This window comes from Podarcis melisellensis (genome assembly GCF_964234715.1).
Source record: "Podarcis melisellensis genome assembly, chromosome: Z".
NCBI classification, from domain to species: Eukaryota; Metazoa; Chordata; class Lepidosauria; order Squamata; family Lacertidae; genus Podarcis; species Podarcis melisellensis.
In genome coordinates this window covers 8633558-8649273 of record NC_138547.1, presented here as the reverse complement: position 1 = coordinate 8649273, position 15716 = coordinate 8633558, and the positions used below count along the sequence as shown (strand labels likewise).

General features: G+C 44.8%; 1 protein-coding gene and 1 long non-coding RNA gene across 4 annotated transcripts in view; one reads left to right on the top strand and one right to left on the bottom strand.

Annotated features, from left to right (window-relative positions):
• LOC309361563 overlaps positions 1–15716 on the bottom strand; it is a 255050-nt gene that overhangs the window by 164670 nt on the left and 74664 nt on the right. The gene's annotated exons all lie outside the window — the stretch shown is intronic.
• LOC309361451 (syntaxin-binding protein 1) overlaps positions 1–15716 on the top strand; it is a 57953-nt gene that overhangs the window by 23605 nt on the left and 18632 nt on the right. For all 3 annotated transcript variants that reach the window (XM_081896455.1, XM_081896453.1, XM_081896454.1), the window contains 9 exons: positions 1041–1122; positions 2014–2090; positions 4460–4538; positions 6274–6377; positions 10987–11135; positions 12155–12239; positions 12608–12738; positions 13282–13389; positions 14652–14712. In XM_081896455.1, coding sequence (XP_081752581.1) covers positions 1065–1122; positions 2014–2090; positions 4460–4538; positions 6274–6377; positions 10987–11135; positions 12155–12239; positions 12608–12738; positions 13282–13389; positions 14652–14712 — 852 coding nt within the window. In that variant the 5' untranslated portion in view covers positions 1041–1064. The remainder of the gene's footprint in view (positions 1–1040; positions 1123–2013; positions 2091–4459; positions 4539–6273; positions 6378–10986; positions 11136–12154; positions 12240–12607; positions 12739–13281; positions 13390–14651; positions 14713–15716) is intronic.

The window sequence follows — 15716 nt, the reverse complement described above, 5'->3', positions numbered from 1 at the left end:
ACTCACCTCTGTTTCTATCTAAACCTCTGAATAAGGAGAGTCTATGGGGGCCTGGACTGGTGCCTGAATGCACTGGTGGGATGGATGAGGTAAGGAAATTGGGTTAAATCCTAGCAAGGTGGAGGCACTGTGGATGAATGCTTACCAAGTATGAGTCAGTTGTCTGCTTTGAATAGGATTGTACTCCTCCTGAAGGAGCAGGTACGCAGTTTGGGGCTTCTTCTACATCCAGATTAGTCACTGCAAGTCCAGATAGCCTCAGTGACTAGAGGTGCCTTTTCTAGCTGCAACTGGTGCAATAGCTGCAACTGTTCCTCTGAACCTGGAGAGCTTGACCACCGTAGTTCAGTCACTGGTGACTTCAGGGTTGGATTACTGCAGTACGGAATCTACAACTAGTGCAAAATGCTGCAGTGTGATTACTTACGGGAGTGAGACCCTGCTAGCATATAACACCTCTGCTTGGGACCAGTTTATCTGCAGGATCACCTTACCCAACACACATTCCTGCTCAACCACCTTGATCTGAGGAACTGTCACTCTTACAGACACCACATGACCCCCATTCCGCACTTGTAAGAAAACAGTCTTTTGTGTGACAGTACCTACACTTTGGAGCTCCCTGTCTGTTGACATGAGGCAGGTGCCTTCACTGTATCTCAGTGCCTGCTTAGAACATTTAGGCAAGCCTGTCCAGACATGTGGAAGTTACATGTGCCTTGTTTGTTTTAACTACAGTTAGCTACAGTTAACTGTTGTAAGCTGAAGACTAGCCTTTTTACCTGAACCTTGGGCACATGAGATACATATTTTTGGATCCACCATATTCTCTTGGCTGTAATTCACTTTAAACTGATTTTGATTGTGTCTTTAAATTGCTGTTACCCCACTCTAGGACCTTATGGTGAAGGGCAGGTAAGTGATGATGATGATGGTGATGATAATGGGGAAGAAGAAGCTCATATGCAGGACAGTTTTAGTTAAACCGCAAGCCAAGTCGGTGGCAACTTTTGCATGACTTCTTTCTCCTTCTCTCCCAGGTGCTGGTGGTGGATCAGCTGAGTATGCGTATGCTTTCTTCTTGCTGCAAAATGACTGATATAATGACTGAGGGCATAACAAGTGAGTGCATTGTTCAGGACCTCCCCCACCCCCTTTCTCCATCCACCTCACCCTCATTGTCTGGATAGAACCAAACCTGGATACCACCTAGTTTGCCTGGCATATGGGTTGCCAGGATGATGAGGATGATGGTTTCAGTTTATATACTGCCTCTTATCAAAAGCTCTCAGGGCGGTGTAGAAGCATATTACAAAACATCAATGACAATAACACAGACAGCCCATGGGCCCACTTGAATTTCTGAGCAAGTGCCATGGGTGCCAATCTCCTCTCAGAGACAGTTATCAAACATCTTCTTTTGGACTTAAAGCTGTGTTTCTGTGAAGTTTCATTGTATGTGAAGCCCTGTTCTCTTGAAACTGAGATGTTTTCAGCATTCCTAAATGTTTAGTTTTGGAGCATACAATGGTTAAAAAGCTCCACATTCATACTGAGGCCAATTGGACTGGTAGTTGAAACTTATACCAATACTAGCAAAAGAACAATGTATTTCACTTCCCTAGTGGGCAGCAGGTTAGTGGAGGGGGGGCAGGGCACGTGGGACTCATAGCTCTGGCCCCTCCCCCATCTCAGCATCTGCCTCACTCTTCCATCTTAGGGCCTGAATACATCACTACTTGTGTTCCTGGGTAGTGGCTTCATTTAGTAAGTCAGAAGCACAACAGCCACCCAAGTCCATTTTATTTTGAGTATTGGCTGTGTTGTTGTTATTGCTGTTGGAGGTGGTGGTGGTTTTCCAAGGGGAAAGCTAACTTCTCACTTGGACTGATTGAATTGTAGGCTATTGATCTCTGAGAATGGAGCAATAACTAGTTGCAGGACTTGGCAACCACCTTGAATCTGCCGTATTTTCCTCCCTGATGAAAATTTCTGTTGCGTTGCCTTTTGCAGTTGTGGAAGACATCAACAAGCGCCGGGAGCCACTGCCCAGCCTGGAGGCTGTGTACCTCATCACCCCATCAGAGAAAGTAAGTGTGATAGAAGCCTGATAGAAGTGTATAAAATTCTGCGTGGTGTGGAGAAAGTGGAGAGAGAAAAGTTTCTCTCTCTCTCTCTCTCTCTCTCTCTTGCATAACTCTAAAACTCAAGGACATCCAGTAAAGCTGAATGTTGGAGGAATCAAGTGTTTTATTACACTGTGCATAGTTAAACTGTGGAACTCGCTCCCACAGGAGGTAGTTGAAATATACTCAGAGTCGAGAGTGGATTTCATGCTCTTTATTCAGCTCATAGTGGTGAGGAGGAAAGAAAGTCCCCCCAAAGTATCTGCTTTATATACATTATTTATACAATGGGCTGCACGAGATTGGCTAATTCCAGAATTCTCCTGTAGGCCAATCAGGTTGTGGATTCACTTCCACCTGGAGCTGGATTGGTTGGGTCCTGCAGACCAATCATACTGCTGCATTGTTCTAGGACCAATCAGACTGCTGCATTCTGAATCCTGTTGTTCTAGGACCAATCAGACTGCTGCATTTTGGATCCTATTCAACTCAGTACATAACAGTAGTGATGGCCATAAACTTGAATGGCTTTAAAAGAGGATTAGACAAATTCATGGAGGGCAAGGCTATCAATGGTTACTGGCTGTGATGGCTTATGTTCTTCCTCCATTGTCAGAAGCAGAATGCCTCTGAATCCTAGTTCCTTGGACATTGCTGTGCTCAGGTCCTGGTTGCCAGCTTCCCATTGTTGGGATATGTCCAAGGGAACGGGGGCATGTCGCAGGCCCCCCAGCTGGCTCCAGCCCCCCGGCCGGCAGCCGGGCGAACTCCGGTCCTTGGAACAGCATCCAAACAGCAGCACACAGCTTCAGAAGCCTTCAGTAGCTTGAACACACCTTAATCAGCAGAGTGAATAACACACAACAGAAGTGATGGACAGAGGCATATGTAAAACATATTTACAAGCAGTTTATTCAGCATAGTTCAGGACAAAGAAAACATATCTGCTCTCTTTCATGTCCAAGAGCAGGAAACATAAGCAAAAGCTATACACAACGGAAGTTCCCATCAGGCTGTGCTGGAAGTAAACAGACATGTGACATAAAACAATTCCACATGCCTGTTCTGATGGTGGAATGGAACATCAATATCCTAACACCATTTGGGGCATCTGATTTGCCGCTATAAGAAGAAGATGCAGAACTAGATGGGTCATTCCCCTTATCCAGTATGGCTTTTCTTATGAGGTAGCATGCCTCTGAAATGGCTAAGGGGGTTGGCTATTCTGGAATGCCCACCCTAAGAAGACACATCTGGCACTAATGCTGCAATATTTTTTGGTGCCTGGTTAAGACTTCCCTCATTTAGACAGACTTCTAGTCAGAAATGTTTTTTTGCCCTAATTTGTTCTCTATATTATGCTGTTTGTTTAAATATATTGCATGTCATGTGAATTGTCCTCACAGCTTTGTACTCTACCCTGGACTCTTCGGGTGATGGCCATTCAAGGAATGACTTAAATAGAGCTGGTGAAGTCTGGGGGTGAGAATGTTGAACGAGACCCTGGGAGGGCAGGGTTCGAATCGCCACTCAGCCATATGAAGCCCACTGGGTATACTTGGGCCCAGCTGGGAACTATCTCTCAGCCTAGCCTACCTTATAGGGTTGTTGCAAGAATAAAATGGAGAGGAGCAAGAATAAAGTATGCCACCTTGAACTCCTTGAAGAAAAGGTGCGATAAAAGGTAAAGGGACCCCTGACCATTAGGTCCAGTCGTGACCGACTCTGGGGTTGCGGCACTCATCTCACTTTACTGGCCGAGGGAGCCGGCGTACAGCTTCCGGGTCATGTGGCCAGCATGACTAAGCCGCTTCTGGCGAACCAGAACAGCGCACAGAAATGCAGTTTACCTTTCTGCCAGACCTATTTATCTACTTGCACTTTGATGTGCTTTTGAACTGCTAGGTTGGCAGGAGCAGGGACTGAGCAACAGGAGATGACCCCGTCGCGGGGATTCAAACTGCCGACCTTCTGATCTGCAGGCCCTAGGCTCTGTGGTTTAACCCACAGCACCACCCGCATCCCTAAGGGATATGAATGTACTAATATTTTAAATGAAACCAGTAGGGTTGTATTTTGGGACAAAACTGTATTGGCCAATTCTCCTATCCAAAGACAGAACTTCCCAACCTCATTTTAAGCAAGTCAAGCCTTGTTATAATAGTGGTCACTGGGGCAGGATCAGGGAGTCAGGAGAATGCTTTTTACAAAGTGGGCTCACCAAGCAAACTAACGTGGGAAAAATTGTCTTCATACCAACCAAGGTCTGAACTTTGAGCAGAACTAGCGAGCATCTAAAACTGATTGTTTTTACTTATTCTTCTTTCTCCTAGTCTGTTGAGTCTCTCATTGGTGATTTCAAGGAACCACCGAATGCCAAGTATCGAGCTGCCCACGTCTTCTTTACTGACTGTAAGCATACTGGGAAATTCTCTCTGCCCCTCCTTGTTATAACTGAAAGTTTCAAGAACTGCACTCTATGGTGCTACAAACCAAGCATGGGGAACTTCTTTCACCTCCTGCTGTCTATGTAGGGTTGCCATACATCTGGGAAACAGGACAATCTGGGGGAATTTTTACAAATTTTTTTTAAAAAAATATGTACACATTTATTCAGTTTGGTGGGTCCATATCTCCTAGTCTTCTGTTTCCAGATTAAACAAATAATGAATTGATGAAACGTTACAGAATCATACCACAGGTAAAATTTCTGAGTCAATTTAATTAAGCTAGAAAAGATGCATCATAGGTAGGAAAAATGCACATGGACCCAAATCTGTTTGCAAGAATATTGTCTACATAATTTCATAGACACAGCTCCAATTAACAGTTGGTTCAGTATTATGAGCTACATTTTGCATGTGCATGGAAACAGCATTTGCTTCCAGTATCATTTTTTGCTTAGCCTTGTTATTATTTCCACTGTTGGGCCAATTAATGTGGCGCTTTACAGAAGCTAACTGATAGGCAGTGTTGAGATTTTAAATGATGCAAGATGAAGCTCACACTGTACACTAGAGGAAATAAGACATATAAATATATTATGCTCAAAACTCCATGCATATGTACCAGAGCGTCAGAAAACTGTTTTTGTGAACAAAATAAGTACATACGTGGATTAAAAATCTGCACAACTTACCTACACCAGTGGTTCTCAAAGGGTGTTTCAATTTTTGCATTTTAAAGGAAATGTCCAGGGTTTTTTATTTTATTTTTGCATGGGTGGTGCGGGTGTGGGCAGCTTGGCAGCAGGTTCAGCTGCAGTTGGCACTGCACACTGCAGCCACTGCTAACCCAAGCCGGAGAAAGAGGCATGTGGGCATGGCGGTGGTGGCCCCACACTCCCATTTGCCTCTTTCCCTGGCTCAGGTTGGCAGTGGCTCAAGCTGTCCTCTGTTTTTGCTCTTCAAGATATGGCAACCCTAGTCTATGCAACCATCTAGGACCCACAAGGCATGGTAGGCAGAGCTGGACGCAAAAGTGGGTAGACCAAGTAATGCTAATATAACATTTGTTTGAGTAGGCTTGTTTCTACACACACAAACCTTTCGCTCAGGCAAGCATGAAGAAAGATGTGAGTTCAAGGACCTATCACAATCTAGTAAAATCACCCAGGGAAGGTTCAAAGTATGGCGGGGGAGGGTGTGTGGCCTGTGGGCAGTCCTGAGGGCCAGAAAGAGAGGGCTGGACAGCTGCCTCTGGCTCCCCAGGCCAAAGATTTCTACTTCAAGCAGGTTCTCCAGACAGTGTTGATTGGTGGATGCACACTATTTCCTGCAAGGACCTGCTGATCTGTAACTTCTGCAGAAAAGGGAGGAATTCCTTAAGTTGCAACATCTGAAATGACCTTGGCAAAAATCCTAGCAAGAGATGCTGCAGAAGATGACTTGTTCCTTATGTGGAAAAAAGAAGACTGAAAAGCAAAACAAAGCGGCGGCTTCAGTGATGAATGAATGGGAATGTGACATAGAAAGGAGGGATTCGGAGGCAGCAATGGATGGTGTGTCCCCTGTGGTTTTGAGGAAATGGCCCTGTATGGTGTGGGTGGGCCTGATTTGGCTCCTCACCTCATACCCCCACAGAGGCATCCAAATGGTTTTGAGTTGGCTGTTTGACTATAGTGGCTACTTTTACCCCATTCTTCCAGCTTGCCCCGATTCCTTGTTTAATGAGCTGGTCAAGTCCCGTGCTGCGAAAGTCATCAAGACTCTGACAGAGATCAACATTGCTTTCCTGCCCTACGAGTCTCAAGTGAGTCCACAGAGTGGTGGGGGGGGGGTGAGTGGGGGTGTGGGAGCCAAACTTGCTTTTGCATGCAAAAGGTCAGCCTGTTTGTCCAGCTCACCAGTGTCACCCTCTGACTGGCAGTGGCTCTCCAGTTTCCCAGTCATGAATTTTTTCCATCGCTTGCTACCTGATTGTTTGAACTTGAGGTGGTGGGGAACTGAACCTGGCCTTCCCTTTCTATTTGATATTCTCTGCTCATTATGTCCAAAAATGCTTTGAGCCTGTGCAACAACTGAGAAAGGACTGTGCATTTCTAGTTTTCACTTTCAGCACAGATTTGGTGTGTCAGGGGGAAAACACCCCACTTCATTTCAAAGCACTTCTGCCTGGTTCAATTTGGATCTTCATTTCAATTTTCTTTCTTCCTTTCTTACATTTATATACCACATTTTCCTCCAAGTTGCTGAAATCAGTGTACAATTGCAGATTGCGGAGAACTGACTTTGGGATTGGAGAAATTGGAAAGTTAAGAAAACTGAAATTTATTTTTTTATTTCCTTATTGCATTTATGCACCAGTTTTGCTATGGGGAGCTCAAAGTGGCTTACACGCTTTCACCCCCATTCTATTTTATCATCACAACAACCCTGTGAAGTAGGTTAGGTTGAGAATAATGACTGCTCCAGGGTCACCCAGGGGGACTTCATGGCTGAATTGCGATTTGAACCCTGGTCTCACAGGTCTTACCTTCATGTCTCCCCCATTCACCATTATTATGAAATAATAATTTTAAAAGCAGCTGTAACTTTTATTTTCCTTTTGACATAACGATAAAATTTGCAGAAGATGCAACAGAATCATGTGTGGTGTTGTGGTTAGTGTGTTGGACTAGGGCTTCATAGACCAAGGTTCAAATCTCCAACGTGGCCCATGAAGCTCACTGGGTGATCCTGGACTGGCAACTGTCTCTCAACCTACCTATCTCATCTGTTGTGAGATAAAATGGGGTGAGGGGAACTACCTTGAGTCCTTGAGGTGGGGAAAGGTGGGATATAAAATGTAGGAAACAACAACAACATTAACAGAAGATTCTCCCCCTCCCCCTCAGTGAGCAGGTCTGGCTACCAATTAAAGGGCTGGTCCAATTAAGACTCACATCTCCCTAGGGGCCCCACTGATAAGAGCCCCACCCCAGTCAGCAGTGATGACAATTCTCTTGTGTGTGCCTCATTCAACAGCCCCTGAAAGCTGAAGCTACAGCCTCGTATGTATTCTTGTATGCTTTTTAAGTTGCCTACAGAGGAAAGAGGGGATTACAGGCTTACATAAGGGCTTGCAGTGGGAATTGCAATTCATGCAACAGCTTTCTAGGCGAGGGAGTGGCCTCCCTCCTTCCTGCCCTCCTGTGCTTGTCTTCCTTGATTTATTTATTCTTTCTCCAGGCCTGCCTCTCTCTGTTGCGGCCTTAGCCTTCCTGCTCACACACCCACACCCAGGCACAAACAAACACAGATGTTCCCTGCGTTCTACTCTTTCTCTTCTATCATTGGCTGGTTCTCTCCAATGGGAGAAGCAAGGAGCCTTCCTTGGCCATCTGCTTTGCAATTGGCCCTTCCTGTGCCGTACCAAGGGGTGGGTGGGTGACGTGACTAGGAACAGATGGCAGGCAGGTGTACAGAGCTATAAATACTAAACAGGTCACTCTTCTCTGCACAAACATGCCCTTGGCGAATAAGCACAGAGATGACTTCACTTCCAGCGGAACTACTGATGACGAACAGAAGAGAACCATGCATGCCACCTGAATCTCCTGGGGAGGGGGAAGGAGAGATAAAAACGCAATAATAAATAAATAAATATAGCCAAAACTGCATCGGGCACAGATATGAGGGAGATATAGTGAGAGCTCAGAGATTTGCAAAAGTATAAAAATGAAATCTTAAGGGGGAGGGACTTAAGATGGAGGATATCCCAGAAAACTGCACAGTAAAGACTTTGGAGAGGGGAGAGAGAGGATGGAATGGGGCAGCTGGAAGTTGGACAATCCATGCTGTCAGGTACTATAGCGGCAGCAGTGTAGACAGCATTTTACAGACATTAGCAAAAAGGCAAATCCCTGCCCTGACAGCCTTAACAGCCTACTGTTCTATTGCTTGAGTGAGCAATGACAGCAATGACAGGGAAACAAGCATGGCAAGGGATGAGCGCAAGCAGATCTAGGCATGCAAATATAAGTTTTGTTTTAGCCCTCCTGGATCAAATCAAAATCCAGCTAAGTCCTGCATCTTCTTTCCCACTGTCAGCAGCCGGATGCCTTTGGAGCACCCCAGAGCAAAAATGCAATAGACTTACGCTCTACTGTTGCCCTATAGGAACCAGCAATTGAGTAGTAGGCTGGATCTCAAGCTACAGGCTGCATTTAGCTACCATGGCTCATAGCTATTGGTAGACCTCCTGCATGGATTTGTTTCATTCTTCTTTAAAGCCATCCAAGCCATGGCGGTCGCCATCACATTATGACTGTATGATGAACTCCCTGCTTGGTCTATTCTCTGTTGGCCTACCAGCCAGCTTATCCTCTGAACTTAGGGAGGCAACTGAACAGTGTTGAGAGGAAAGATTTACTCCCTTCCCTTCCCTTCATCAAACTCTATCCCCCTTTGCACCCAGTGGTGATGTTGCATCCCACTAAACCAAGTAGCAACCTAGGAGCAGTATGTGGCCCTCAGCTCCATTTTGTGTGCTTTGGAACATTTCCCTGGTGCTTCTCTATTCTTCCAACCCATCAAAGAGTTGCTTCCTTCTTGTTTTCCTCTTATTTTTTCAAGTTTTCTTTTTAAATGTCCCCCCATATTTGTGTTTAGTTTCAGAACAGTTGGAAAGGGCAGTGTTTAAGTGGTGAAGGTTGGAGAATATTGCGCTAGCCCACAGTTGAGCATGATGCGTGATTGTGGCTATTGTTACAGCTGTTTGCGATGGAGCAGACGGAAATCTCAAAGGGTGCTTTGCCATGATATATTTGGTTTCCCTTTTTCTGCAGAGGTATTTGTTGGAGATATTTGCTCCCCCTTAATTCCCAACATCTGCTGCACCATCATGCCCTGCTTTTGAACTGTCCCTGAGACATCTGTCAGATCTCCTCCAGGAGGCAGAATATTAATCTGAATGGACCATTCTCCTGACTGCGCGTGGCAGCAGTCAAGATACAAAAACAACAACAAAAAAGCTAGTTGCAGAGGGGGTTTAATTTGAGCAAGATTTCTTCCCTTTCAGGGTCTGTTTTCAACCCCAGGACTCGCTTCTGTGTTTAAGTACTTTATGTTCAGTTCAGCTAATAGGGTCTACAGACCATAAACATCCCAATATAATAAAGGGTTATCATGACAACCACACAGCTGAGGAAGAAAACCCCACAATATACATGGACACAAAGTGTGCATTTTAAAATACGAACACAATAAAACCCATGTACAATCAGAAATAGTTTTTTTTTTTAAAGACACTTTTGACATGGGGCTCATCTTCTCTTTAACAATTCTGGCCTGGTTTTAATGACTATAGCAAGGAACTATATTTTCTGTAATCTTAGGGTTGGAGTCCCCTGTTGCTATTGAAACATAAATTTCGTCAAATTTCCGCTGTTTTTTATCTGTGGTGGAAATGCCCTCTGGCACTGATGGAATTGGGATGATGCTATTACTGAAATAAGCCTCACTGTATGCTACTCCTTGTTTAAAGACCACAACCTGTGCTGACTATGCATATTTTCGGGTGATTACACAGAAGCACTTTCTGAGGACTTGATAAGGTTTATGCTTGTGGGAGCATGTATAATTACAGCACAGCACTTCAAAATATTTTGGGTCTGACTGTCCAGAAGTATTGTATCAAATCTTGGGTCTTAGCAATAATGAAGAAACTAACAAGTCACCTTAACACCCCATCTGCACCTTACATTTACAGCAGAATTATACCACTTTGAAGAGGCAGGGTCCCACCCCCCAAGAATCCTGGGAAGTATAGTTTAGAATCTATCTATCTAATCTATCTATCATGTATCTATCATCTATCTGTCTATCACTATCTATCATCTCTCTCTCTCTCTCTCTCTCTCTCATCTATTATCTACCTACCTACCCTTAATCCAAAATTTACAGAGCAGTTCAAAACATAAAAATACAAAATGAGAACATAAAATACATAATAACACAAACAAAAAAAGTAACCTCCACCCACAAACCCATTTAAAAAGCCATAGAACATGCAATCAGCCAAAGGCCTGGTTGTAAAGGAATGTTTTTGCCTGGTGCCTGGAGATGTGTAATGAAGGCAGCAGACGAAAGTGGTTTAACAGTCACCCCTTCTTATTAGGGAACTCTACTAGGCTTAGTTCCCAGCATCTCCTATGTAGGGCAGGGAATGTCCTTCTCTGAAATGCCAGAGAGCTGCTGCCAGTCAGTGCATGCAAACCTGAGCTAGAGGAACCAGTGGTCTGACTTGGGATAAGTCAGCTTCCTATGTTCCCACCTTGGAGAGGTTTGCTGGCTCCCGTGTGTGATATCCACCCATTTTACTTGGCCTTGACAATTTAGCTCACTTTGTCATTCTGCTGTTCTTTTGATGCCCTCTGCAGGTTTACTCCCTGGACTCTGCTGACTCTTTCCAGAGCTTCTACAGCCCTCACAAGGCCCAGATGAAAAACCCGATCTTGGAGCGCCTGGCAGAGCAGATTGCCACCCTTTGTGCCACCCTGAAGGAATACCCTGCTGTCCGATACAGAGGGTGAGTCTGGGTTCTGGACAGGGGTCTTCTAAAGGAAGCGCTTTGTGCTCCGCCAACCCTGACCTTTCTTTCCTTTACTTACCTGGTAGTAAATAGCAACAATGAATAGGATGCTTTGTTTACTATTTCTCTTCCTCCTCCCCTCCTCCATCCTGATGTGCCCCGAATATATTTATAGATAGTAGCTTTAAGGCAGGGTTTCACATACAAGTTATAGCTAAAACAAATCCTTAGAAATAACTTCCCCAAACTGACTCAGGTTAATGAATCACACTTGCAAATCAGCTCACTTTTCTTTATTTTCTATGTATTTATTTTTTGGAAAGGTTTGCTTGAATTGTCCATGCTGGCTGGAAAGGATGGGAGTTAGGAGTTTTATTGATTTATTTTATAAAAAGTATATGTATGCTGCCATCTCTTAAAATGTCAGGGTGGTGTACAACAACATGTATACAATGAAAACATAAAGCAACATTTAAATAAAGGTCTGGGAAGCCACAGGTTCCTTGTACCTGCTTTGGGAAAAGGAAAACTAGATGAATCCTGTTCCCATCCAGCAAAGCAGCTCACACCTTCTTTAAAGTGGGAGCTGAACTGATGTATTTGTGGGTTTTTCTGGGTCCAGCAGCACGAACGACTCTGGGGTTGTGGCACTCATCTTGCTTTACAGGCCGAGGGAGCTTCTACAGACAGATTTTCCAGGTCATGTGGCCAGCATGACTAAGCCGCTTCTGGTGAAGCCAGAGCAGCGCACAGAAACTCTGTTTACCTTCCCGCCAGAGTGGTACCTATTTATCTACTTGCACTTTGACATGCTTTCAAACTGAAAGGTTGGCAGGAGCAGGGAGCTCACCCCATTGCAGGGATTTGAACCGCCGACCTTCTGATCAGCAAGCCCAAGCAGCACAGTGGTTTAAACCACAGCGCCACCTGCGTCTCCTGTGTGTGTGTATATATATATATATATATATATATATATATATATATATATATATCATTGTTTTTCTGCATTTTTGCAGGGATTACAAAGACAATGCCATGCTGGCCCAGCTGATCCAGGACAAACTCGATGCTTACAAGGCTGATGACCCTACCATGGGTGAGGTGAGTACTTCAGTGTGGAACAACCAACAAGGTCAGGTCGTATAAACTGGGCACCTTTCCTCTTAAGGGGCACATGTCTAGCTGGGTTCCTGACAATTCCGGGGTGGGAAACTAGATTCAGCCAGCAGGAGGACCTGCCTCACAGAACTCCAGGGGACACTTTGACTGCTGGGTGGGGGCAGCAACCTGCCATTCCCCTGATGTCATCATGACACCAGGTGGCAGCTTCAGAGGGGCTTGCTGTCCTTGAACTGGGAAGGTCAGGGATTGGGTGTGACACATGATGGCTTTGAGGGTGGGGCTTGTCCATGCTCCCCCTGTCCCCACCCACACTTTGAGCCTTTCTGTTGTGTTTCTCCCCTCCTAAGGGTCCAGACAAAGCCCGCTCCCAGCTCGTCATCCTGGACCGCGGCTTTGACCCCAGCTCTCCAGTGCTCCATGAACTGACATTCCAAGCCATGAGCTATGATCTGCTTCCCATTGAGAATGACGTCTACAAGTAAGGGTCCTGCAGACACCCTGGTGGTTGCAAAAGCCCTAAGGACAGTGTTCCGCTAAACCCTTGAGCGAGTGGAATGACTTCCACCTACACCATAGGACTTTCCCCCCTCTTCCCCATGCACACCTTAGGCCTCCCCAAAATCTGCTCCGAAAGTTTTGGTGAACCCCATAACTTGTAAATGAATTTTAAAATAGATTTTTCAAAAAGTACTACTGCACTTACCTTCTCTCCCCATAGTTAAACTGCAGAACTCACTCCCACAGGAGGCAATGATGGCTTTTAAAAAGGATTAGAGAAATCAATGGAGGAGAGTGCTATTGATGACTACTAGCTATGATGGCTATGCTCTGCCTTCCCAGTTTGAGGCAGCAATGCTTCTGAATACCAGTTGCTTGAATCCTGATTGTGGGTTTACCCCAGGCCTCTGGTTGGCCACCGCGAGAGCTTCCCCCAAATAAACCTGGGAGCTGTAGTTTGTTAAGGGTGCTGAGAGTTGTTAGGAGGTTCTTATGTTCTTACATTCTCTTTCTCCCTCTCTAGGTATGAGACAAGTGGCATTGGGGAGGCCCGTGTCAAAGAGGTTCTGCTGGATGAAGATGATGACCTCTGGGTCACCTTGCGCCATAAACACATTGCTGAAGTCTCCCAGTAAGAGCGCATCTCCTCTCTCTTGGTGGTATTGAGCTCACTCTGCATATTGCAAAACAGTGGCTGCCTTTTGTTCCTGTTGCCTGAGGTTATTTTAGGAGGGAGCAGCCTTCCAGCTAGAAATATTGTGCAAAAGGAGAGATTATATATGTTTGTTTTTGTGGGGGGGGGAATCATAACGCAGAGCAGAACAGCAGAATCCTAAATCCAATTAAGAAGGTTTAATTTATTAATTGAAGTTTGATACCACTTTTTATTTTTTAAACAGCAAAGCACACATCCAACTGGATAGTATACAGACTGTCCTTTCTTCCTCCCCATTCCCTCATTTGTAAGAGGCTAACATTAATAATCATAATTTGCACAGCAGTTTTCAAGTGTTTGTGGTCACTGTACAAACTCTGGTTTTCCATACCAGTAAAAAGTTAACTTTAATTATGTTTTTCCAAGTATTCAAAGTACTTTACATGCATTGTCTAGCATAGTCCTTACCGTGACCCTATGAAGTCATTGGGTGTTATTATTTTCCATTTTGCAAGATGGGATATTATTATTATTATTATTATTATTATTATTATTATTATTATTATTATTTGCAGAGGAAGGAGGACTCAGGCTGAGAGTGTGTGTACATGGGTTGCTTAAGACCATCTAGTGAGTTCACGGCCCACAGGAGACTTGAATCAGTAGATCAATCCCTAATCTGTAGCTCAGTCACTCCACTGAGGCAGTTCAGCTTCTTCAGTGAAGTCCATTGGAACTGATGGGATCACACACACTCGTAACCTCCCTGTATTGAGTTGCAGCCCTAAAGACTTACATTTAACCTCCTGTGTTGGTCTGTGGCCTGAAGCTACGCTTTTAGGAAGTGAACTGTGTTTCCTGTCTGGGCAGCCTTCTGAGGGCAATGTACCAGTGGTGGGTGGGGCCAGAAGCAAAAGTGCATGGAGCAATGAATGCAAATTTTATCTTCATAGAGTAGGCAACTTTCCATGTGCAATTGCACCCTGCTCTCTGTCCTCCATCCAGACAAGCAAGAGGCATTATTAGGGTTGAAGGACACATTCTAGCCCTACTAGAGATGCTTGGGCCAGTGAGGGGTGTGGCCTGGGGAGAGTTCTGAGGGCCAGATAGAGAGATCCAAAGGGCCTTATTTGACCACCAGTCCTGAGGTTCCCCACCACTGCTCTAGGGAAGGCTCATGGCTTGAGCTGGATGTAGGGAGGTTGTTACTGACTTGCTTTGTCTTTATTTGATTCCAGGGAGGTCACCCGCTCTCTGAAGGACTTCTCTTCCAGTAAAAGGATGAATACGGGTGATAAGGTGAGCTTAAACAAGCAACCATATGTTAGAATGTTTAAGATTGAATAGAGAGCTAGAAGCAGGGGCAGGAAACGTGCCCATTTATTCCTGTAGATATAAACTCTCCCCCCTCAAATGTAGCAAATATATAAAAGACCAAGTACTATGACTGGCTGAAGAATCTGGGGGTGTTTACTCTGGAGAAGAAAGGATTACGATCACATTGTCAAATATTTAAAGGGCTGCTGTACAGCTGACGCAGCGAATTACTGAGTGAAGCATTGATAGGTTCAAATTACAGAAAAAGGATTAGACTATTATGAGGAACATGATTACACTGTTAGAGGTGGTGAGTTCCCCTTCATGAGGAATTAGACTGGTCCTTTTGAGGCTCCTTTGAATTCTTTGTGTTGGAGCCAGATGAAGTTTGTTAAACGTGGTCCCACTGATACCAAGTTAATCATGACTTCACTTAATCTTTATTGACTTCATTAAGAACTCCTGGCAAGTGTGTACCACACGTTTAAAGCCCTCTTATACCCCTTCGGCTGTTGTGACTTCCCACAAAGAGGGAACTGTAGTTTCTTAAAAGTCCTAAGAGGTGTTGGGAGACACACTGTTCCCCACACCAAGCTACAATTTCTAGAGTTGCCTGGGAAGACAAATTGACTGCTAAACCACTCTGGGAACTGTAGCCACCAACCAGCTCTCAGTGCTATTAACAAACCATTTTTAGTGTTATTTTTAGTGATGTCATGACTGTTAAGGGCACTGAAGAGTTGTTAGGATGCCCCTATTCCCCTCACAGAGCAACAATTCCCAAAGTAGTTTATCAATCAATCCCTCTTCCCAGGGAACTCTGGGAATTGAGGAGGGGTTCTCCTAAAAACTCTCATCCCCCTTGACAAATTACAGTTCCCAGGATTCTGTGGGGGAAGCCATTGCCATTTAAAATGCTTTACAGGTTCTTTCAATGAATAGTGCAAGAAATGGTGTTTGCCTGGGTACAGCTCAATGGTTCTAAG